We start from the raw sequence: 24,177 nt of genomic DNA, 5'->3' as shown, positions 1-24,177 counted from the left end.
ACACTATTACCCTGCAGATATTGGGTTAATCTGCAGCTTAATAGCGTTAAGAAGGTGCCTGGCTGAAGTTCTGAAAGTGCTGCACCTTAGAGAAAATTAACTTACACTACATCATCGCACAGACAGCAGTCATTCAGTGCCAGTGCATGCTCACAGCCTCTGTTCTCAGTGTTGTGAGGCGTAACTGTAATTGCTTCGGGCACGCCTGAATGACTGAAAGCCTGCGGCTTTCGAGAGAAATAAAATTCATTTTCTATCTGGTGCCGCACATTCAGATTAAGATGGCATCTGCAGGTTAATAGCGTTGTCAGACCTGACAGGTTCCGCTGAAGTATGAGAATAAAAAAAACACAGACAAATGAAAACCAAATAGAAAATATAAACTGGTACTACTTTACAACAAAAACTGAAATTAGGTTGACTATGTAGGGATTATATTAGGACAAATAATATTGTGAATATTGACAAAGGCAATTTTCACCAAACATTCATGTCTATTTCCTTTTTGCAATCGAGGTATTTTATTATCATAAATCTTTATTCAGAGAAATTTCATTAATCTAGTATTTGATAATTCAAGATGTCGGATAATAAGCGTTCATTTACAACATACTGTAAAAGGTGAATTTCACAAATTCGGGTAACACATTAATCGTATGTGTATCTGAATGGAGATAGAAACATGGCGTTACAATTTTGCTTACGAATCACTGCAATAAAAAGAGTATGTGACTTTAATTGAGCTCTTATTACATTCCTGTATTAAATTACCATTAGCATCCAGAGATATAATATTTAGCTTACCTATGCTGTACGAAGCCATAAAATAGTAGTCCTGCATGAAAGGCATAGTAGCCATCTGGGCAAGGGCGTGTTTGCAGTTCTCAGCTAGTTGACATGCTTAAATTATGACACCAGAGAGAGAGAAGACATCTCAATCATCAACATCTATATGGCAATATCTACCAACAACCACATATGCTCTGGAAAATTCTTAACTCTATTCTGACTTCAGCGTCTTTTTACTAAAAGGTGAACAGGCATTAAAGTAAGACATGATTTTCAGGAATGACTCTTTCAAGATGGATCACATTGCGTGACCCCCTAAGGACTGTAGAACACACATGACCAGCTGCTTGTAGAGTAAGCCAAGGAACTGGTCAGTAGCCCAAATATCAGTGTGGGAAGTATCAGACATCCTAGAGCTTGGCATTCAGGCTTAGCTACCAAACACACCCTTCTGAGGGGGCACAGCTGCAGATTCTGCCGCTCGGAAAGGAAAGAAAGGACAAGGAAAGGTTATGTACAATGTGAACTTCACGTCTCCACTCTGCAACTGTGCTCAATGAGCATCTATGAAGTATCAAGAATGCATTTGATCATGTGTATACTGTCACACATTCTTGAGAGCACATAAAAAGAACTAAAATGTCCCTGACTCTGGCATATTGTGGCACAGCAGGGACATTGTACAGCAGAACAATGGCGGCATGTATGTCCTTCATTGATTCATCGCATTCTAATCTAATAAATAATCCCTGAATATTTCTAATGACGCACATGAGAATTAGTAAAACGTATCTCTTCTTCCTTGCAGATATTACCATGCTACATGTGAACTTGACGATGAGATGCACGGCCTAGTCGTTGGTACTTTTGTCTCGCAGCCCTAGGATCCTGAATTTAATATGACCGATGAGAAATTAACAGTCTTGGTAGGCCTTCCACATTCATGTGAAAATTACCTGATATCGGTTGTGCATCTGCGGATTCCCGTGCAGTTGTAGCCCACCGATATACATCATAGAATTTAGAAGGCAAATAACACGACCACTTCTTTGTAACAACATTTTTTTCCTCTTTATTCAAAAAATCCCTGAAAAGAATATAAAAAATATAGTCCTCATGAGGGACAGACTCTGAGGTAGAATTAGTCTGTATCTCATAGTGGATATATTTTTAACATTCCTTTAATTCAATGTATTTTTGAATAAAGAAGAACAAGTGATGTTGTTTATTTTTTTGCTATGAAAAGGTTGTGCCGTTTGCCTTATAAAATGTATGACCAGTGACAGTTGGTCCCTGGGTTCACGTGGTTTCCTCCTAATACCCCCTATGATTTTAGCCAGGGTATGTGTATGGGACTCAATTGCAAAGCCACAAAAAGAGGACTTAAAATCTTCCAAAAATTAAAGAATTATTACAACAGAAAAGGGGCAGCAGTGCTTACCTGCCCAGGCCTCCGAACAAATGCAGAATGCAGCAAATCCATGTAGCAAAGGTGGCGGCAACACAGGTGCAAAATAATGATAAGACAACCACTCTCAGCCTGCCAATTCATGGAAGGGGTGACTGCTTATATATGATTACACAACAGAGGCTTGTATAGGGTGCTGTTCACATATAGGTAATGCGCAGTATCTGGTTCACAGCCTAGTAGTTACACCCTTCTATTCGATCAGGCGGGTTGCCTAGCACTATCTAAATGCTTCCTATGTGAACAGACACCCCTATTTACAATACCAAAAATGCTGGGCCTGGCTGCACCCTGAAATATAAAGTGCAAAAAGTACATATAAATATGTGAGGTATTGGTCGATATTTTGGCCAAGATATGCAAGCTCGCAACCGAATGTCAAGGGTCCTCACACTTGCACTTTGTTTTTCAGTGTATTGCTATAAGCATAGGATGGAAAACTACCAACCCCTCCTCTGGCAATTGTACTTAACTTTGCCTAAAAAGTCCTAGGCAATTCTAAAAATGTTTGACACAGATATGAGTAATGACTCGTAAGAAGATATTTTATTGAAATTTTAAATTATATTTACTATGTGTGACTCAAAAAACCTAATATGTACTGTTGAAACTGATTTTCAAATAATCTATTAAGTAATGGTGAGTAAATAAAGGCGAGTCCCCAATCATGACCTTCATTTACAAATCATAGTAGGAGGTACTGTAGATGTCTCCCACAATGGAGGACCCACATCCATGCAAACCCCTGTTCATTTCAATGGCCACTGTGTAATGTTTTATTTTGCCTGTGGAGGTGCTGTGCCGGAAACTAAGCACTTAAATTCGTCCACACATTAAAGCTGTAGTTTGATGTTTCAGAGTACAGGTGCAGACTCCATTCACAGGACCTTTTAGCCTCTTCAGTCACCAGGTCTAAGATGAAAGTGTGTTCTCTGCAACACCTATAATTACCAGAGTAGTTCCTAATAGTCTCTGTACATATCATTGCATTACTTTATTGTTGGATAGGCTTTCTAGCCCACGCCAGTCCAATTATGATGTGATTGTGTAATTAATTTCTGAGTATCATCACACGCAGTGATTTTCTTTAGTGTCATCACAGGCGGGATAATGACAGATAACACCTCTACAGAGTTAACAGTGGCTCATCATTCACAATAGGTGATGGTTACAGCTTACCTCCTCCCCCTCAGTGCATAATGGCCTTCTAACATAACACTCCTGAGGAAACTGCGGTGGCGGTGAAACCTCTATGTTTGAATTTTCAGAACAATTTTTCATTTGCTGATATTAAAATTTAGGTAGTTTCTTTTCTGCAGCTGCAATATGGAGTAACCTGTTTATATTTCCACATAAATATTGTTATCATTACAAGTTTTGTTAAGTCCTGCGTTACCTATTTGATCATAATATATTTGGTCGTACTGTATGTTATGTTTTTTTTTGTATTTTCAAAATTGATTAAAAAAAACAAATTGAACATAAAAATCTGCATTCATAAAGTAAAAACAGATTACAAAAAACTGATATGTTTCCCTATCTCGTTTTAATTATTAAAAAACAATATAGGCGATATATTCCCTTTTTAAGTGCTTCCATTAAAAAAGTGTTACATAAATGAACATACTAAAAAAAATATATATATATTTTTTTTTAAATAAAAATAAAACACATGTAAAACACAAGAAAAATAAACCCTTGCTAGAACATTGAAGTAATCTCAGCAGTAGTATTCAGGCCTGGATCCTTCGCTTTTATAGGTCACCTGTGAGTCCATACTTGACCTTGAGCACAACAGAAGTCTCTCTGATTCAGCTGTGTCTCTGCGTGTCCATAGCTCGCCACCAGCGTTTGTTGGTCGTGCTCTAAGGGACAGCGTTTCAAATTTGACGTATGTCTCTTTGGAGAGATCCTCTTCACTGGTAGACTGGGGCTTACGTTGTAGTTTTATAACTTTATATAGTAAGAAAATAATAATGGGTAAAACCACTACACAGCCAACACTGCTGGCTATTACTAAGGCCGGCACCTGGGTGTCACTCTCCACATTTTTAAGAAGAACGTCTGTAGAGAACACAATGCATTGGTCTTTCTTTGGCTGAGCTGATTTTGGGCAGACACAGGCCATGTATTTTGTATTAGGCTGCAGGCCATCAATTGTAACCTTATTCTTACTTGGATCTGTGCTCAATCGTAGCATCTCTTCCTCCCCATACTTTGAATAGAGCACAGTCAAAGACGAGCTATTTGTTGTGTTCATTGTCTTCCATGTTAGTGTGACCCGATCCTCTGTTTCAGTAATAACTCTTAGGTTACGGACAACAGAATTTGTTTCAGTATCAGAAGCCACGTTTTTTAGCGCTTCACCTTCTTTATTGCCCGGAAAAAGTTGCGTTTTCTTGTTGCCAGCCGCCTTTGTCTGGGCTTTGATGATTTTTGGTGGTTTCTTCTCTAGGACCAGGGCTGTTGTTGATGTGGTGGTAGTAGGCATCACAGTTGTTTCTACTGTAGTTTCCTCTGTTGGTGATATAGATATTTCTGTGGGGAAGGAAGATGAAGCTATGCTTGTCCTGATAATTTCTTCATTTGCCTCTGTTTGCGGATTTATAGTCTGGTCTGCTCCTAGTCTCCATCCTTGCCGTGATGGCGATTCTGTTGTAGTGACCACACCAACTACTAAGACAGTAATTGATGCTTCTGATATGCCTGCCAAATTTTTAGCCTTGCATCGGTATTCTCCTGCATCTTTGTAGGAAATACCATTCATACTTAGAATTGACCATCTCACACCATCTGCCGGAGACTCCTGGATAACTGTTATGGAAAGAGAGAAATAACATTTATTAAGAAAAGATTTTTTAGCAAGTCTTCATTTTGATTTGCAAAAGGCCATTTAGACACTCTTAAGTATGTTGTTTTTTTTAGTATTTTAGGACAATTTTATTTAGCTGTCTTTTTCTGATTGCTGATATTAACTCTTTAATGGTCTAAAGGGTTTAACCCTTTATTGATCTAAACATGGGTCCAACAGAAGCATCTACATTCCCTATGCTTCTATTTAGTGCATAGTGCCCATAGAGCACTATATAGCCAGCAAAAGAGAAGACCAAAGCTGCAATAAACCATGTCTGCCATCCCCTGGGGTTGATCCCTGATGCTGCCAGATTGCAGAAGCTTTAATCTCTTGTCGTAAATTTACAATGTCAAGGAAATAAAGCCAGAAACAAGCTCAGTAAATTTATGGCACCTATTCATTATTAGGTTAAACAGGGTTTCATATCAAATAAATGGTTCAATAACCCTTTAAAAAAAAAAAAAAAAAAGGCTCTTTTTAGACACAAAAGTAGTTTGTGGAATTAAAATATTATGCAGTTTGTCAAATTGTGAAAAACCTTTCGCCCGTGAGTATGCTCAGCTTCTCTAAGACTTCTATACTGATTTCAATTAAACCTATAGAAGTCTATTATTAGCAGTCAACATCCTGGCTGTGGAAACACCTTCTAAATTATCCAGGACTAGTCTAGTGCAATATATAATGCACCAGATATTAGAAACAATCACGTACAAATCTATGGGATCGGTCTTCGCATTAGTTTTCCTCTGGTATTTCTTTACCATGCTAGAGGCCCATTCCTTCTTATGGTTAACACTTAGAAAGGGCTTTTCCTTCTTAATACAGTTATTACATATCCATGGATGCATTATGCTGCAATGAAATGTTAACTAAAATTGAATGGAAATATCACAATTTAACCTATCATTGATCATTATATATACATGCTGATTAAGGCTTCTTTCACATTTCCGTTGGTACGGGGCCGTCATGAAGTGTTGGTGCGACGTACCGACGGAAGTGTGTGCTTTCACATTTCCGTCAGACTGCAGGGTGAGTTAAGATCGTGAGAGCGATATTTCCTGCTGGGCATGCGCAGTCTGAAACACTGGATGTACAGAAAAACGTTCCCTTGAACGTTTTTCTGTGGCGACGGCCCGCCAAAACCCGACGCATCCAGTGCACGACGGACGCAACCTGTGGCCATACGTCGCGATCCGCCGGCAATACAAGTCTATGGGAAAAATTTTTTGCAGGATCCTGCATTTTCAAAAATCGATGTATTGCGATGGTAGCAGAAAGACGGAAATGTGAATGAAGCCTTAAATGGAACATGTCACATTGTACATGCAATCTGATCTGTGGCAGCATGGTATAGAGAAGAAGGAGCTAAACAGAATAATATATAGGTTTGCTGCAAAAGATTCAGTTTAACTTGTATTTTATTAGTAGAAATCCCTTGTGTTTGTATGCATATGACTCCAGTGGACAGTTCTACTCAGTGACTGACAGCTATTTCTGAACACACAACCTTACCAGGAAGACTGTCAATCACTGAAAAGGATCGCCCACTGGACTCGTATATGTACAAATGTAAGGAATTAAGAAAGAAAGAAATGAAAGACAGAAGAGTACAGTTAAAGTTGATGCCTAGCTGAATAATTTCAAATGAACAGCGCAGTCTGCTGCTCAAAGGCAAAAGTGAAAGTAAAGAAAGAATTACAGTAATAGCAACCTAATAGTGGGAACCTATGCTCTCAGAGGAGGAAATAAAAGATGGCACCGAGTCAGGTGAAACCTTTTTCATAGTTATTAATTCTAAAAGGCCTGGCCAAGCTGGGAAGAGGCAGTTGATTCCAGAACCTGTACTAGAAGTTCATGTAATCACTACACTCGTACTATGAAAGAGGCTTGATTCAAGTGAAAAAGTTTATTGAAACAAATGTTGTGGTGAAGCGATTTTGCCTATCGATTTTGCCCCATTCCGTACGATGGGGATAGGCCTAGTACGGAGAGTGACGCCCATTACGTTGAGACATGAAGGCACTAACAGTTTTTTAATTACTAAATAAGAGCAGTGTATGTAATAGCAAATTGCATAGATATTGTATTAAGTTGCATTCCTGTGTCATAACATACTGTATTGACCCTGTTACTGTAACCCGCCATATAGTGCTTACCAGGGTTGCCAACCTGCTAAAAAGAAAATTCTGGACAATTGGACTCAAATACATTGACGGCCTAAACTTCTTACGGATGTTTGACAAGCACCCTAAAGACCATGCCCCTAGAGACTACACACCCCTAAAGACCACACCCCCTAAAGACCAGAATAGGAGCCAAAAGATGTACTTAGAATTACATTACATGACAGGAAAAGTGGTACTGTGTAGTGATATATACATACATACACATTGTGGTCGATCGGCTGAATCGACTGCTCAGAGAGGTAGACACAGGAACGCTGTTTCTTTAAATTTTCCACTGATTTATTTGGATACAGCATAAACCAGGGCTTGGTTTGCAACATACACGGCTTTTCTGGCCTAACAGGAAAGCAAAGCAAAAACAAATGGCACAGTCCATGTTGCTGAGAGGATCCGCTTGCTCAAGAAACAAACAAAGGGAAAAACATGTCCAACTTTTCTTCATCTCCAGGCACCCCCAACACCAAATTACTTAGAAGACTATTTACCTCCTAAACCACACCCTGTGGTAGTGATATGGTGAATAGCCTCCCACCCACTCTACGCTGTTCACTAAATCTAGCCCTTAACATGGTCAATTAACCCCTCTCAGCACTTAGTGTGCTGGAACATTTTTCCAGGTTCACATCACTGAAGTTAACCTCAGTGATACATATTTCCCCTCCAGTACTTTGTCAGTGACTAGGTCGCATTGACACCCACCCCCCCACCCCCTATGCCTAAACCAGGGGTTTTGGCACCTTCAGTCACCAGACATGGAAGTCTGGGCATCTATGTTACCGTGCAATTTCCCAGGCCTGTGCTCTACATGAAAGTTGAAGTCCTGGAGCCCAAGAAACCATCTAGTCACAGAGCATTCTTACCCTTCCTTTTCCTCATCCATCTCAGGGGCGCATGATTTGACACTAGCCTGAACTTCCAGCCTAACAGGTAGTACCTCAGGGTGTCAATTACCCATTTGATAGGCAAGCTTTCTTTTTCTGTAATGGCATAATTTCTCTCACAGGAGGGGAGTTTCCTACTTAAATACAGGACTGGATGTTCCGCCCCGTTTCCTTTCTGGGACAGCACAGCTCCCAACCTGACCTCTGAGGCATCTGTCTGGACCACAAATCCCTTACTGAAGTCAGGAGCAGTCAAGACCAGCTGCTTACACAGGGCAATCTTCAACTCTTGGAAAGCCACCTCTGCTTCAGGAGCCATTTTGCCATTTTGTCTTCGTGCCCTTCAGAAGGTCGGTCAGGGGTGCGGCTATGATGGGAACATTTGGGATAGTACATCCTGGCAACTGCGAAAACAGGTCCTGGATATGCTGAAGCGATTCTCGGCACTGTTGTTCTGGGCCAGTGACAGTGTCTCTGTCACTGTAACATCCTCAACCCTGACTTCCGGATTGGCCCCCAGGCACGCAGCTTCTACTCAGGGCCGTATTTGCCACTAGGCACTCGAGGGCACGTGCCTAGGGCGGCGACATTGTGGGGGGGCGGCACCTGGGCAAGGATTTTTTTTTTTTTTAAGGCACAAACGCGACCGATGCAAAACCCCGCCCCCCGGTCATTAAGGTCATGAATATGCGCATATTCATGACCTTATTGAGCAGTATCACATGACCGCTCACTCAGGAAGAAGGCGCTGCGGCGGGACAGAGTGCCAGAGGGATGTCGGCGGCTGCGGCGCGCGCGGTGTGTGGGACAGGCAGCTGACAGGTGAGTATAGGGGACGGGGGCGATGTTCTGCAGGGAGGAAGGGGGGGCGATGTTCTGCAGGGAGGAAGGGGGGGCGATGTTCTGCAGGGAGGAAGGGGGGGCGATGTTCTGCAGGGAGGGAGGGGAGGCGATGTTCTGCAGGGAAGGAGGGGGGGCGATGTTCTGCAGGGAAGGAGGGGGGGCGATGTTCTGCAGGGAGGGAGGGGGGGCGATGTTCTGCAGGGAGGGAGGGGGGGCGATGTTCTGCAGGGAGGGAGGGGGGGCGATGTTCTGCAGGGAGGGAGGGTGGGCGATGAAGTTCTGCAGGGAGTGAGGGGGGCGATGAAGTTCTGCAGGGAGGGAGGGGGGGCGATGAAGTTCTGCAGGGAGGGAGGGGGGGCGATGAAGTTCTGCAGGGAGGGAGGGGGGGCGATGAAGTTCTGCAGGGAGGGAGGGGGGGCGATGAAGTTCTGCAGGGAGGGGGGGCGATGAAGTTCTGCAGGGAGGGAGGGGGGGCGATGAAGTTCTGCAGGGAGGGGGGGCGATGAAGTTCTGCAGGGAGGGAGGGGGGGCGATGAAGTTCTGCAGGGAGGGAGGGGGGGCGATGAAGTTCTGCAGGGAGGGAGGGGGGGCGATGAAGTTCTGCAGGGAGGGAGGGGGGGCGATGAAGTTCTGCAGGGAGGGAGGGGGGGCGATGAAGTTCTGCAGGGAGGGAGGGGGGGCGATGAAGTTCTGCAGGGAGGGAGGGGGGCGATGAAGTTCTGCAGGGAGGGAGGGGGGGCGATGAAGTTCTGCAGGGAGGGAGGGGGGGCGATGAAGTTCTGCAGGGAGGGAGGGGGGGCGATGAAGTTCTGCAGGGAGGGAGGGGGGGCGATGAAGTTCTGCAGGGAGGGAGGGGGGGCGATGAAGTTCTGCATGGAGGGAGGGGGGGCGATGAAGTTCTGCAGGGAGGGAGGGGGGGCGATGAAGTTCTGCAGGGAGGGAGGGGGGGCGATGAAGTTCTGCAGGGAGGGAGGGGGGGCGATGAAGTTCTGCAGGGAGGGAGGGGGGGCGATGAAGTTCTGCAGGGAGGGAGGGGGGGCGATGAAGTTCTGCAGGGAGGGAGGGGGGGCGATGAAGTTCTGCAGGGAGGGAGGGGGGGCGATGAAGTTCTGCAGGGAGGGAGGGGGGGCGATGAAGTTCTGCAGGGAGGGAGGGGGGGCGATGAAGTTCTGCAGGGAGGGAGGGGGGGCGATGAAGTTCTGCAGGGAGGAGGGGGGGCGATAAAGTTCTGCAGGGAGGGAGGGGGGGCGATGAAGTTCTGCAGGGAGGGAGGGGGGGCGATGAAGTTCTGCAGGGAGGGAGGGGGGGCGATGAAGTTCTGCAGGGAGGGAGGATGATGTTAGGGAGGGAGGGGGGCGATGATGTTCTGCAGGGAGGGGGGGCGATGATGTTCTGCAGGGGGGGGCATGATGTTCTGCAGGGAGGGAGGGGGGTGATGTTCTGCAGGGAGGGGCGATGTTCTGCAGCTGTCACGGTCCTGTAGTTATCGGACATGTTTGTCTTCTCTGTTGGGCGCAGATGGAGAACATAACGGCAGACGACCCCCATCCTCCGCGGAGTCCCGTCCACACTGGGAGATCCCGCGTCCGCAGTCACTTGTGCCGGTGTCACCCGCGCGGATCAGCGCCGTCCTCCCGCGGAAATATCCGGTGATCAGACAGCGAGGCTTCTACTCTGATATTCTGACCTATAGCGCCGCTCCTCTGGTGAAAGTGAGTGCAGGCGTCACATGACCGGCAGCCGCGTGCTATACTGCACGTGTCCACGGCTACAGAGCGCTCTGTCCCCGCCGTTCTCCGGTGTCTCCTGGTGCTGCAGCTTCAGCCGCCATTTCCAATATAGTGCAGGATGTCAGCGCCGGACCGAGCGTTCAACCGAATCTCCTGAGACAAGTGGACGAGGAGCGCAACACCCCGAAAGGTGAGCGGAGGATACTTGTAACAACCACAGGAAGGTAGACCCCGGCAACCAGATCCAACAGTCACAATAGGAGATGTCACAGCTCACCTCCTCCTCCTCCTTAAAGGGAACCTGTCACCCCCAAAATCGCAGGTGAGGTAGGCACACCGGCATCAGGGGCTTATCTACAGCATTCTGGAATGCTGTAGATAAGCCCCTGATGTATCCTAAAACATGAGAAAAAGACGTTATATTATACTCACCCAGGGGCGTTCCCGCTGTTGGTCCAGGTCTGGCGCCTCCCATCTTCATCAGATGACGTCCTCTTCTGGTCTTCACGCCGCAGCTCCGGCGCAGGCATACTTTGCCTGCCCTGTTGAGGGCAGAGTAAAGTACTGCATTGCGCAGGTGCCGGGAAAGGTCAGAGAGGCCCGGCGCCTGCACAATGCTGTACTTTGCTCTGCCCTCAACAGGGCAGGCAAAGTACGCCTGTGCCGGAGCTGCGGTGTGAAGACCAGAAGAGGACGTCATCTGATGAAGATGGGAGGCGCCGGACCCGGACCAACAGCGGGAACGCCCCTGGGTGAGTATAATATAACGTCTTTTTCTCATCTTTTAGGTTACATCGGGGGCTTATCTACAGCATTCCAGAATGCTGTAGATAAGCCCCTGATGCCGGTGGGCTTACCTCACCCGCGATTTTGGGGGTGACAGGTTCCCTTTAACACCCTCTCATAGAAGTGAATGGTCCCCACAATACAGTCTGATGTTACTTACATATTACAGTGTCACCCGGGCTCAGTACATGGGGTGTCGCGCCCGTCACCCGAGCTCAATACATGTGGTGTCTCGCCCGTCACTCGGGCTCAGTACATGTGGTGTCTCGCCCGTCACTCGGGCTCAGTACAGTCATGGTCAAAAGTATTGACACCCCTGCAATTATGTCAGATAATACTGTTTCTTCCTGAAATTGATTGCAAACACAAATTCTTTGGTATTATTATCTTCATTTAATTTGTCTTAAATGAAGAAACACAAAAGAGAATGAAGCCAAAAGCAAAACATTGATCATTTCACACAAAACTCCAAAAATGGGCCAGACAAAAGTACTGGCACCCTCAGCCTAATACTTGGTTGCACAACCTTTAGCCAAATTAACTGCGACCAACCGCTTCCGGTGACCATCAATGAGTTGCTTCCAATGCTCTGCTGGAATTTTAGACCATTCTTCTTTGGCAAACTGCTCCAGGTCCCTGATATTTGAAGGGTGCCTTCTCCAAACTGCCATTTTTAGATCTCTCCACAGGTGTTCTATGGGATTCAGGTCTGGACTCATTGCTGGCCACCTTAGAAGTCTCCAGTACTTTCTCTCAAACCATTTTCTAGTGCTTTTTGAAGTGTGTTTTGGGTCATTGACCTGCTGGAAGACCCATGACCTCCGAGGGAGACCCAGCTTTCTCACACTGGGCCCTACATTCTGCTGCAAAATTTGTTGGTAGTCTTCAGACTTCATAATGCCATGCACACGGTCAAGCAGTCCAGTGCCAGAGGCAGCAAAGCAACCCCAAAACATCAGGGAACTTCCGCCATGTTTGACTGTAGGGACCGTGTTCTTCTCTTTGAATGCCTCTTTTTTTTCTCCTGTAAACTCTATGTTGATGCCTTTGCCCAAAAAGCTCTACTTTTGTCTCATCTGACCAGAGAACATTCTTCTAAAACGTTTTAGGCTTTTTTAGGTAAGTTTTGGCAAACTCCAGCCTGGCTTTTTTATGTCTTGGGGTAAGAAGTGGGGTCTTCCTGGGTCTCCTACCATACAGTCCCTTTTCATTCAGACGCCGACGGGTAGTACGGGTTGACACTGTTGTACCCTCGGACTGCAGGGCAGCTTGAACTTGTTTGGATGTTAGTCGGGGTTCTTTATCCAACATCCGCACAATCTTGCGTTGAAATCTCTTGTCAATTTTTCTTTTCCATCCACATCTAGGGAGGTTAGCCACAGTGCCATGGGCTTTACACTTCTTGGTGACACTCGCACGGTAGACACAGGAACATTCAGGTCTTTGGAGATGGACTTGTAGCTTTGAGATTGCTCATGCTTCCTCACAATTTGGTTTCTCAAGTCCTCAGACAGTTCTTTGGTCTTCTTTCTTTTCTCCATTCTCAATGTGGTACACACAAGGACACAGGACAGACGTGGCCATTATACAGTATGGAGCACTGTGTGGCCATTATACAGTATGGAACATCATGTAGGGCCATTATACAGTATGTGGAGCACTGCATAGCCATTGTACAGTATGAAGCACTGCGTGGCCATATTTTTTTTTTGTTTTAATGTATATGAAATAGTGTGATCAGCAGTGCTAAATGGATGTGGTTGGGACTTGGATATGGGTGTGATTAGTTGTGAAATGGGTGTGGTCAGAGGCGTGGCCTAAAATTTGCCGCGGCGCACACAGTGCGCCGCAACCTTTAGACCTTTTTCCCTTCAAAAGTTGGGAGGTATGGCACCGCATTTCCCAGATCACATCAAGTACCGCAAATCCCATAGGGAATGAATGAAACGAAACGCATTGTTGCCGTAAGTGATCCGTTACGTGGCAGATACAGAAAAACTGCCTGATCTGCTGCAAACGGCAACTTTCACATCAGTGATTCTTCCCAAAGTCACTGCCGATAGTGTCATACTCACCAGAGGGGGAGGCAGCGCTAAAAGTGCCTAGGGCAGCAGAAACTCTAAATACGGCCCTGCTTCTACTGCTTCCCTGTCTTGCTGTGATTTAAAAAGGTTGATGTGGTAAACCTGGAATGGTTTTCCTCTGCCTGGCTGGTGGACCTTATAGTTGACGTCTCTCATATTCTCAAGCACCTCATATGGACCCCGCCACTTGGCCAGAAATTTACTTTCGTGGGGATCAACACCAACACCCGGTCTCTAGGGCTAAACTGTCTCAGCTTCGCATACCAATTGTAGACCCTTGCCTGGTCCTCTTGTGCTTGAAAGAGGCTTTTCTTCACGATCGGCATCACCCTCGCAATCCTGTCCTGCATCTGGGCCACATGTTCTATGATGCTTTGGTGAGGTGTAACCTCTGCTTCCCTGGTCTCTTCGCAATATACAGAAGTCCCCGAACGTGGCCATACCAGGGTCACCAAACTCTCCAAGTCCAAGAGTCCAGGCACCAGAACACCATTTATTGTTACGGGACTGATCATCGGGCTGATAGTCCCCACTGCAAGCTGGTGGAAAGGCATAATAATAACAGCGACCCCCTACGCTGCAGTTTATCTGTTCAATGGACATAGGACAATGGACGGCTATATACCCAGGACTGTGACATTTACAACAAATTAAGTTCTTTCCAGCAGCCTTTGGCAACCCCTTAGTGACCACTTAGAACCTTGTACTCCCCCCATTTGTGGCTCTGTTACCCTTCTGGGCATCATAGTACAGGAATGCAACACTGCCCAGTTTCTTTAAGGATCTCTCAAACACCTGGTACCTTTCCACTAGGCCAACCAGGTCATCCGCAAAGCAGTGGATAAATCTGTCCATGAAAACAGCCATCTAGGTCGGGGTGGAGGACTCAGGCTACAAGCAGTTCTGTAACAGATGTAGTAGATCGAACATTTTGGAGCGAGGGGGTTTGTCAACACAATACGGCCAGTGTTGCACCCTTTAAGACCTAACAGACATAGTCACTCCTGAGCGTGCCAGTATCTCACTTTTTGGTATACTCTGTTCATCCTGTAAGACCAGGTCATGATCAGTATTTTGGGGTTCACCAGTTAACCCCTTAACCCCTGGAGTTTTTTTTCGGCTTTGCGTTTTCGTTTTTCGCTCCCCTCCTTCCCGGAGCCATAACTTTTTATTTTTCCATCAATATGGCCATGTGAGGGCTTTTTTTGCGGGACGAGTTGTAATTTCGAACAACACCATTGAATTTACCATGTTGTGTACTAGAAAAAGGGAAAAAATCCAAGTGCAGCGAAATTGCAAAAAAGTGCTATCCCACACTTGTTTTTTGTTTGGCTTTTTTGCTAGGTTCACTAAATGCTAAAACTGACCTGCAACTATGATTCTCCAGGTCAATACGAGTTCATACACACCAAACATGTCTAGGTTATTTTTTATCTAGGTGGTAAAAAAAAAATTCCAAACTTTGCTAAAAAAAAAAATTGTGCAATTTTCCGAGACCCATAGCGTCTCCATTTTTTGTGATCTCGGGTTGGGTGAGGGCTTATTTTTTGAGTGCCAAGCTGACATTTTTAATGATACCATTTTGGTGCAGATACGTTCTTTTAATTGCCCGTTATTGCATTTTAATGCAATGTTGCGGCAAGCAAAAAAAAATACTGTATATACTCGAGTATAAGCCGACTCGAGTATAAGCCGACCCCCCTAATTTTGCCACAAAAAACTGGGAAAACTTAATGACTCGAGTATAAGCCTAGGGTGGGAAATGCAGCAGCTACTGGTAAATTTCAAAAATAAAAATAGATACCAATTAAAGTAACATTAATTGAGACATCAGTAGGTTAAGTGTTTTTGAATATCCATATTAAATCAGGAGCCCCATATAATGCTCCATACAGTTCATGATGGGCCCCATAAGATGCTCCATACAAAATACACCCCATAAGATGCTCCATATTTAAATATGCCCCATATAATACTGCACAAAGGTTAATAATGGCCCCATAAGATGCTCCATAGAAACATTTGCCCCATACAATGCTGCATAAAGGTTGATAGCCCCATAAGATGCTCCATAGATTATGCCCCATAAGATGCTCCATACATTATGCCCCATAAGATGCTCCACACATAATGCTCCATGCATTATGCCCCATAAGATGCTCCACACATTATGCCCCATAAGATGCTCCACACATTATGCCCCATAAGGTGCTCCACACATTATGCCCCATAAGATGCTCCATACATTATGCCCCATAAGATGCTCCATACATTATGCCCCATAAGATGCTCCATACATTATGCCCCATAAGATGCTCCACACATTATGCCCCATAAGATGCTCCACACATTATGCCCCATAAAATGATTCATATATTATGCCCCATAAGATGCTCCACACACGATGCGCCATACATTATGCCCCATAAGATGCTCCACACATTATGCCCAATAAGCTGCTAAACACATTATGCCCCATAAGCTGCTCCACACATTATGCCCCATAAGATGCTCCATACATTAAGCCCCATAAGATGCTCCACACATTATGCCCCATAAGCTGCTCCACACATTATGCCCCATAAGATGCTCCACACATTATGCCCCATAAGATGCTCTACACATTATGCCCCATAAGATGCTCCATACATTAAGCCCCATAAGATGCTCCACACATTATGTTCAGGCAGAGGGCGGTGCGCACACTAACTAGGTCATCGCGCCCTCTGACCTGAATATTCACAGCCAGAGGACGGAAGACAGAGCGGCACGCAACGGTGGAACAGGGAGAAAGGTGAATATCGGGCAATACTTACCCTCCCCCGATATACTCACCTGCTCCCGGTGCAGTCCCTGGCAGCATCTCACTGTCAGATGGTCTCCGGGAGCTGGCGGAATCTTCCTATGTTCAGCGGTCACGTACCACTCATTAAAGTAATGAATATTCGTCCATAGTCAGTTGTCCTGCCGGTTTCTGCTGTGAGTCTTAGAGCCCCTCGGTTTCCCAGCCCCTGGTGTTTGCGCTCTGTCTAGAGGTAGCTCAATTGCAGCTATTCTCCTCTGGTCTTAACTTCGCCTTTGACTCTTTTTCCTTTCAGTCTCTTTATCAGTTGCTCTGTTCTGTCTTTCCTTCCCAGGAGCTGCACAGCTCCAGCTTTCCTTCCTCACACGTCGCTCTCCTCTCACCAACCACTAACTCTTCCTAACTGCCTAGCAACTGCCTAGCTACTGACTTTCCTCCTGACGAGAGAGAGCAGATTCCCTGAAGTCAGGTGCAGAGCTCCCCCTTCTGGTTTGAAGTCAGAATGGTGTTGTATGTGCTGATTACCTGTTGAATGGATCCTTCCCTGCTTCCAAGCATGACATCACTCTCCCCGTGAGGAAAGCAAAGCCACTGTAACAACCGGTTACCTCGGGTGTTACACGTTCCCTTCCACCAGCATTGCACACACCCGAAATGTCACCACAGGTATCCTCCCAGCATTGCACATGCCCCAAATCCCACTACAGGCTTCACTAAGCATTGCATACACCCCCAAATCCTTCTCTAACCATTGCACACACTCGCCCCCCCCCCCCCCAAATCTCGACACAGGAACATTGTACCCCCTCAAAATCCCACCACTGGCATCTCGACATCCTCCAACATTGGACCCCCTCAAAATCCCACCACTGGCATCTTCCAGCATTGCACTCCCCTTCCCCCCAAATGCCACCACAGGCATCCCCCAGCATTGTACACCCCACCCAAACCCTTCCAAAGCATAACTAAGCATTGTACACCTCCCAAATCCCTCCACAGATATCACCCAGCATTACAAACCCTTCTCCGCCAAATTCCCTCACAGGCATCCCTACAGCGTTATATAACCAAAAAAGGGGGAAGTACCAACCAAATATTAAAAATTATATATTTTATTTCTAACAATTTTAAAATACAAACAGTCGTAAAGAGAAATGGGGACAAGGCAGAGTAGCCCCAAAGCAATCTTCATGTACATTAAATAAATATATATACCAAAAGAAATTAATAAATAAATGCTCATGCATCAGCAGGTTCTGGATTGGTAATGCATATAAACACCATAAACTAGTAGATGTGTATATATTTATACATATGTAGGTGTTAGTATAGCTCCTATGATAGCAAGTCCCATATGGATGAAGTGTGTAAGGCTACAATAAGTGTGCTAAGGAAATTTCCTATAGCTACACAGAAAAGAGCTAATAAAGTGACAGTGCACATGGCCGAACAAATGATGCAAAGTAAGAGTGCTTAGTGCAATACAAAAGATCAAGTTCTAGCCACAATGGTCCATAGCCAAAGGTAAGGGGGACTACAAAGAAATGAATGACCACAAAATATAAAAAAAATATGCGGGACAGCTAGCCTGGTAGGGCATTAGCCACAATCATACATAGGACTGCAAGTTATACCCCAGAGTTGGACATAATACGGCTGGATGGCAAATGCAGTGCTGAATGCACAAAGATATTAGTGCGTTGCCAGTGAAAATCTAAGCCTCACTAAATGAGAGAGGAGCTGCAGATGTAACATGAACAACCATATAATTACCTGCTGGAAAGGGGATTGCTGTGGAGAGGAAAACCTCTGTGGAGAGGGGTTTTCCTCTCCACAGCAATCCCCTTTCCAGCAGGTAATTATATGGTTGTTCATGTTACATCTGCAGCTCCTCTCTCATTTAGTGAGGCTTAGATTTTCACTGGCAACGCACTAATATCTTTGTGCATTCAGCACTGCATTTGCCATCCAGCCGTATTATGTCCAACTCTGGGGTATAACTTGCAGTCCTATGTATGATTGTGGCTAATGCCCTACCAGGCTAGCTGTCCCGCATATTTTTTTTATATTTTGTGGTCATTCATTTCTTTGTAGTCCCCCTTACCTTTGGCTATGGACCATTGTGGCTAGAACTTGATCTTTTGTATTGCACTAAGCACTCTTACTTTGCATCATTTGTTCGGCCATGTGCACTGTCACTTTATTAGCTCTTTTCTGTGTAGCTATAGGAAATTTCCTTAGCACACTTATTGTAGCCTTACACACTTCATCCATATGGGACTTGCTATCATAGGAGCTATACTAACACCTACATATGTATAAATATATACACATCTACTAGTTTATGGTGTTTATATGCATTACCAATCCAGAACCTGCTGATGCATGAGCATTTATTTATTAATTTCTTTTGGTATATATATTTATTTAATGTACATGAAGATTGCTTTGGGGCTACTCTGCCTTGTCCCCATTTCTCTTTACGACTGTTTGTATTTTAAAATTGTTAGAAATAAAATATATAATTTTTAATATTTGGTTGGTACTTCCCCCTTTTTTGGTTATATAGTATCCTTTTGGTGGTACCCCTCATATATTTATTGGTCTATGTTTTTGGGTAAATAAATCCCTACAGCGTTGTGCAGCTCTACAAATCCCACCACAAGCATTGTACATCACCCAAATACCCACACAGTAATTCCTCATTATTGAGCACTCCCCAAATCCCCGCACAGGCATAACTAAGTATTGTACACCTCCAAAATCTCACCACAGGCATCCCCTAGCATTACAGACCCCTTCCCCCCACAAATCCCAACACAGGCATCTCGCATCATTATGGACCACCAAAATCCCACCACAGGCATCCTCCAGCAATATAGACCCCAAAATCCCACCATAGGCATCACCTCCAGCATTACAGAGGCCCCAAATCCCACCACCATTTGCTCCTTTTCACCTGCAGCTTCTCCTTGATGCATTGAACAACATGAGTTAACAATGGTGCATGCCCCTCAGTTACACCTCTCGGGGTCCCTCAGTCAGAGATGCACTCTGGACCGCAATTGACACCTACAACATGGGATGGAAATGACTTCACACCTAACAGGAGCCCATACATTCTAGTATCTACCATTTGTACTGTGCATAGCAGCTTCTTTAGAGCATGCGCAGTATAAGCTGTGGGAAATTTTTTTTAAAAAAATACAGATGGCAGAGAAAAGAACCTGTTTTTTATGGACTGTCCGTAAATTTACGGACGGTTGGCAATGGTGGTGCTTCCTTATTTATATATACTTATAAATAGATTTCCCTTCTTTGTTACTCAAGTAAATAGTGTTGGTTAAGTACCAAGGTCTCCTCATTGTCTGTGCTGTTGCATCCAAACAACCTGCTTACACAAACACCAGGGATTTCTATTATTCTAATGCAAGTTTTACTATTTTTACTATTCAAACAGAAAATTATATATATGTGAACAGCTCCTTCTGAGCTATAACACCCTGCCTGCAGACAAGATACCATTTTTAAGATTACAGGTTCCCTCTAATTACAATGTAATAGATATTTATTGTCACCTGTATAATTAGTAGCGGAGTTGTTCGTTCTACTCCACATCAATTGTGGGGTGGGAGAACCAGTAGCATCACATCGTAGTAGAACATTGCTGCCCAATGGGGATGTAATTTTGGTGGCTGATGTCATCACAGAGGGTTTGAGACACTGCTCTAGCTCAGCTTTTTGGAAGAGAATACCAGTAAGAGATTCAGGCCCATTGCAGACCACCAAAGTATCCAGGAATATCACTTGTGGATCCACTATCTTCGAAAGTTCGATCAGCTTTGAGATGCGGCAATCACAGAACCAAGGGTTGTCTTGTAGACCTTGAGTAGGAGACAATTACAAAGAATTTAACTCACAGGTATAAAATATTTCTCTCGACGTTGGCAGTTATAATTTATACTCAGAACAGGTTAGTTATTAATGTGCATATATACAAGGATTAATTTACTACTAGATGTCATAATTTACCTATGTACTTATTCAGAAGAAACTCAGCTTACAAATGTAATACACTTACACAATTTGACATATTACCCTACATAGAAATTGGGCCTTAATATTTAATGTAGCAAAAATCACATCCACCTGTGGAGGTCAAATGAGTGCACAGTAATACTCTCATTTGCCAACACAGGTGAACGTGGCTTTTAACCCCATGCAGTTGTGCACATTATGGGTGTAATACCTTAAGAGGACAATCTGATAAAGATAATTTTTGGGTCAGTTATTATGAATACTGTTGTAGTATAAGAAAAAGATTGCAAGTGACCAAGCCACAGAATGAGTTAACCCCTTCCCTCATTATGACATTAATAAACCTTCTAGGATTTTGGTCAGAGGGCTGCAAGTGTGGAGGGGATCCAAAAGCTGAGAGGTGGTTATGTTATATACAGTGGGTATGGAAAGTATTCAGACCCCTTTACATTTTCCACTCTTGTTTCATTGCAGCCATTTGGTAAATTCAAAATAGTTTGTTTTTTCACATTAATGTACACTCTGCACCCCATCGTGACTGGAAAAAAACAGAAATGTAGAAATTTTTGCAAATTTATTAAAAAAAAAACAAAAAAACTAAAATATCACATGGTCATAAGTATTCAGACCCTTTGCTCAGACACTCATATTGAAGTCACATGCTGTCCATTTCCTTGTGATCCTCCTTGAGATGGTTCTACTCCTTCATTGGAGTCCAGCTGTGTTTAATTCAACTGATGACTTGATTTGGAAAGGTACACATCTGTCTATATAAAGGTACCTTCACACTGAACAACTTAACAACGATATCGCTAGCGATCAGTGAAGTTGCAGCGTCCTGGATAGCGATATCGTTGTGTTTGACACGCAGCAGCGATCTGGATCCTGCTGTGACATCGTTGGTCGGAGCAGAAAGGCCAGAACTTTATTTCGCCGCTGGATCTCCCGCAGACATCGCTGAATCGGCGTGTGTGACGTCGATTCAGCGATGTCTTCACTGGTAACCAGGGTAAACATCGGGTTACTAAGTGCAGGGCCGCGCTTAGTAACCCAATGTTTACCCTGGTTACCAGTGTAAATGTAAAAAAAAAAAAAACAATACATACTTACATTCCGGTGTCTGTCGCGTCCCCCGGCGTTCTGCTTCCCTGCACTGTGTCAGCGCCGGCTGGCCGTAAAGCAGAGCACAGCGGTGACGTCACCGCTCTGCTTTACGGCTGGCGCTTACACAGTGCAGGGAAGCAGAACGCCAGGGGACGCAACAGACACCGGAATGTAAGTATGCAGTGTTTGTTTGTTTTTTTACATTTACACTGGTAACCAGGGTAAACATCGGGTTACTAAGCGCGACTCTGTGCTTAGTAACCCGATGTTTACCCTGGTTACCCGGGGACCTCGGAATCGTTGGTTGCTGGAGAGCTGTCTGTGTGACAGCTCTCCAGGAACCACACAGCGACGCTGCAGCGATCGGCATCATTGTCTAGATCGCTGCAGCGTAGCTAAATGTGATGGTACCTTAAGACCTCACAGCTCACAGTGCATGTCAGACCAAATAAGAATCATGAGGTCAAAGGAACTGGCCAAGGAGCTCAGAGACAGAATTGTGGCAAGGTTACAAAATAATTTCTGCAGTACTCAAGGTTCCTAAGAGCACAGTGGCCTCCATAATCCTTAAATGGAAGAAGTTTGGGATCACCAGAAGTCTTCCTAGACCTGGCCGTCCAGCCAAGCTGAGCAATCATGGGAGAAGAGTCTTGTTGAGAGAGGTAAAGAAGAACCCCAAGATCACTGTGGCTGAGCTACAGAGATACAGTACGGAGATGGGAGAAAGTTCCACAAAGTCAACTCTCACTGCAATCCTCCACCTGTAAGGCCTTTATGGCAGAGTGGCCCGACAGAAGCCTCTCCTCAGTGCAAGACATATAAAAAACCCGCAGAGAGTTTGCTAAAAAAAAAAACACATGAAAGACTCCAAGACTAAGAGAAATAAGATTCTCTGGTCTGATGAGATGAAGATAGACCTTTTTGGTGATAATTCTAAGCGGTATGTGTGGAGAAAACCAGGCACTGCTCATCACCTGCCCAATACAATCCCAACAGTAAAACATGGTGGTGACAGCATTATGCTATGAGGGTGTTTTTCAGCTGCAGGGACAGGACGACTGGTTGTCATTGAAGGAAACATGAATGCGGTCAAGTACAGAGATATCCTGGATGAAAACCTCTTCCAGAGTGCTCTGGACCTCAGACTTGGCCGAAGGTTCAACTTCCAACAAGACAATGACCCTAAGCACACAACTAAAATAACAAAGGAGTGGTTTCAGAACAATTCTGTGACCATTCTTGACTCGCCCAGCCAAAACCTTGACCTAAACCCAATTGAGCATCTCTGGAGACACCTGAAAATGACTGTCCACCAACGTTCACCATCCAATCTGACGGAACTGGAGAGGATCTGCAAGGAAGAATGGCAGAGGATCCCCAAATCCAGGTGTGGAAAAACTTGATGCATAATTCCCAAGAAGACTCATGGCTGTATTAGCTCAAAAGGCTGCTTCTACTCAATACTGAGCAAAGGGTCTGAATATTTATGACTGTGATATTTCAGTTTTTCTTTTTTAATACATTTGCTAAAATTTCTACATTTCAGGGTTTTTTCAGTCATGATGGGGTGCAGAGTGTACACTAATGAGAAAAAAATGAACTTTTTTGAATTTACCAAATGGCTCCAATGAAACAAAGAGTGAAAAATGTAAAGGAGTCTGAATAATTTCCATACCCACTGTAGCTCCAGCCACTGCTGTTAGCATTCTGTCAGTGGTGTATGTCATATGTGTGCGTGTGTGTGTGTGTGTGTGTATATATATATATATATATATATATATGCAGCACAGACCAAAAGTTTGGACACACCTTCTCATTTAAAGATTTTTCTGTATTTTCATGACTATGAAAATTGTACATTCACACTGAAGGCATCAAAACTATGAATTAACACGTGGAATTATATACTTAACAAAAACGTGTGAAACAACTGAAATTATGTCTTATAGTCTAGGTTCTTCAAAGTAGCCACCTTTTGCTTTGATGACTGCTTTGCACACTCTTGGCATTCTCTTGATGAGCTTCAAGAGGTAGTCACCGGGAATGGTCTTCAATCAATCTTGAAGCAGTTCCCAGAGATGCTTAGCACTTGTTGACCCTTTTGCCTTCACTCTGCGGTCCAGCTCACCCCAAACCATCTCGATTGGGTTCAGGTCTGGTGACTGTGGAGGCCATGTCATCTGGCGTAGCACCCCATCACTCTCCTTCTTGGTCAAATAGCCCTCACACAGCCTGGAGGTATGTTTGGGGTCATTGTCCTGTTGAAATATAAATGATGGTCCGACTAAACGCAAACCGGATGGAATAGCAAGCCGCTGCAAGATGCTGTGGTAGCCATGCTGGTTCAGTATGCCTTCAATTGTAAATAAATCCCCAACAGTGTCACCAGCAAAGCACCCCCACACCATCACACCTCCTCCTCCATGCTTCACGGTGGGCATGTAGAGTCCATCCGTTCACCTTTTCTTCGTCGCACAAAGACACGGTGGTTGGAACCAAAGATCTCAAATTTGGACTCATCAGACCAAAGCACAGATTTCCACTGGTCTAATGTCCATTCCTTGTGTTCTTTAGCCCAAACAAGTCTCTTCTGCTTGTTTCCTGTCCT

The 24,177-nt window shown here is 44.6% G+C and overlaps 1 protein-coding gene across 1 annotated transcript in view; it reads right to left on the bottom strand.

The window, feature by feature from the left end:
• Positions 1-3,787: 3,787 nt before the first annotated feature.
• Positions 3,788-24,177, bottom strand: part of LRIT3 (leucine rich repeat, Ig-like and transmembrane domains 3) — a 61,937-nt gene continuing 41,547 nt past the window's right edge. Inside the window, exons 3-4 of the mRNA XM_069745738.1 lie at positions 20,006-20,311; positions 3,788-5,071 (exon numbers count right to left, since the gene is read on the bottom strand). Coding sequence (XP_069601839.1) covers positions 3,978-5,071; positions 20,006-20,311 — 1,400 coding nt within the window. The 3' untranslated portion in view covers positions 3,788-3,977. The remainder of the gene's footprint in view (positions 5,072-20,005; positions 20,312-24,177) is intronic.

Source organism: Ranitomeya imitator, chromosome 1, assembly GCF_032444005.1.
Source record: "Ranitomeya imitator isolate aRanImi1 chromosome 1, aRanImi1.pri, whole genome shotgun sequence".
NCBI lineage: Eukaryota > Metazoa > Chordata > Amphibia > Anura > Dendrobatidae > Ranitomeya > Ranitomeya imitator.
This window is presented reverse-complemented; position numbering and strand designations above follow the sequence as displayed.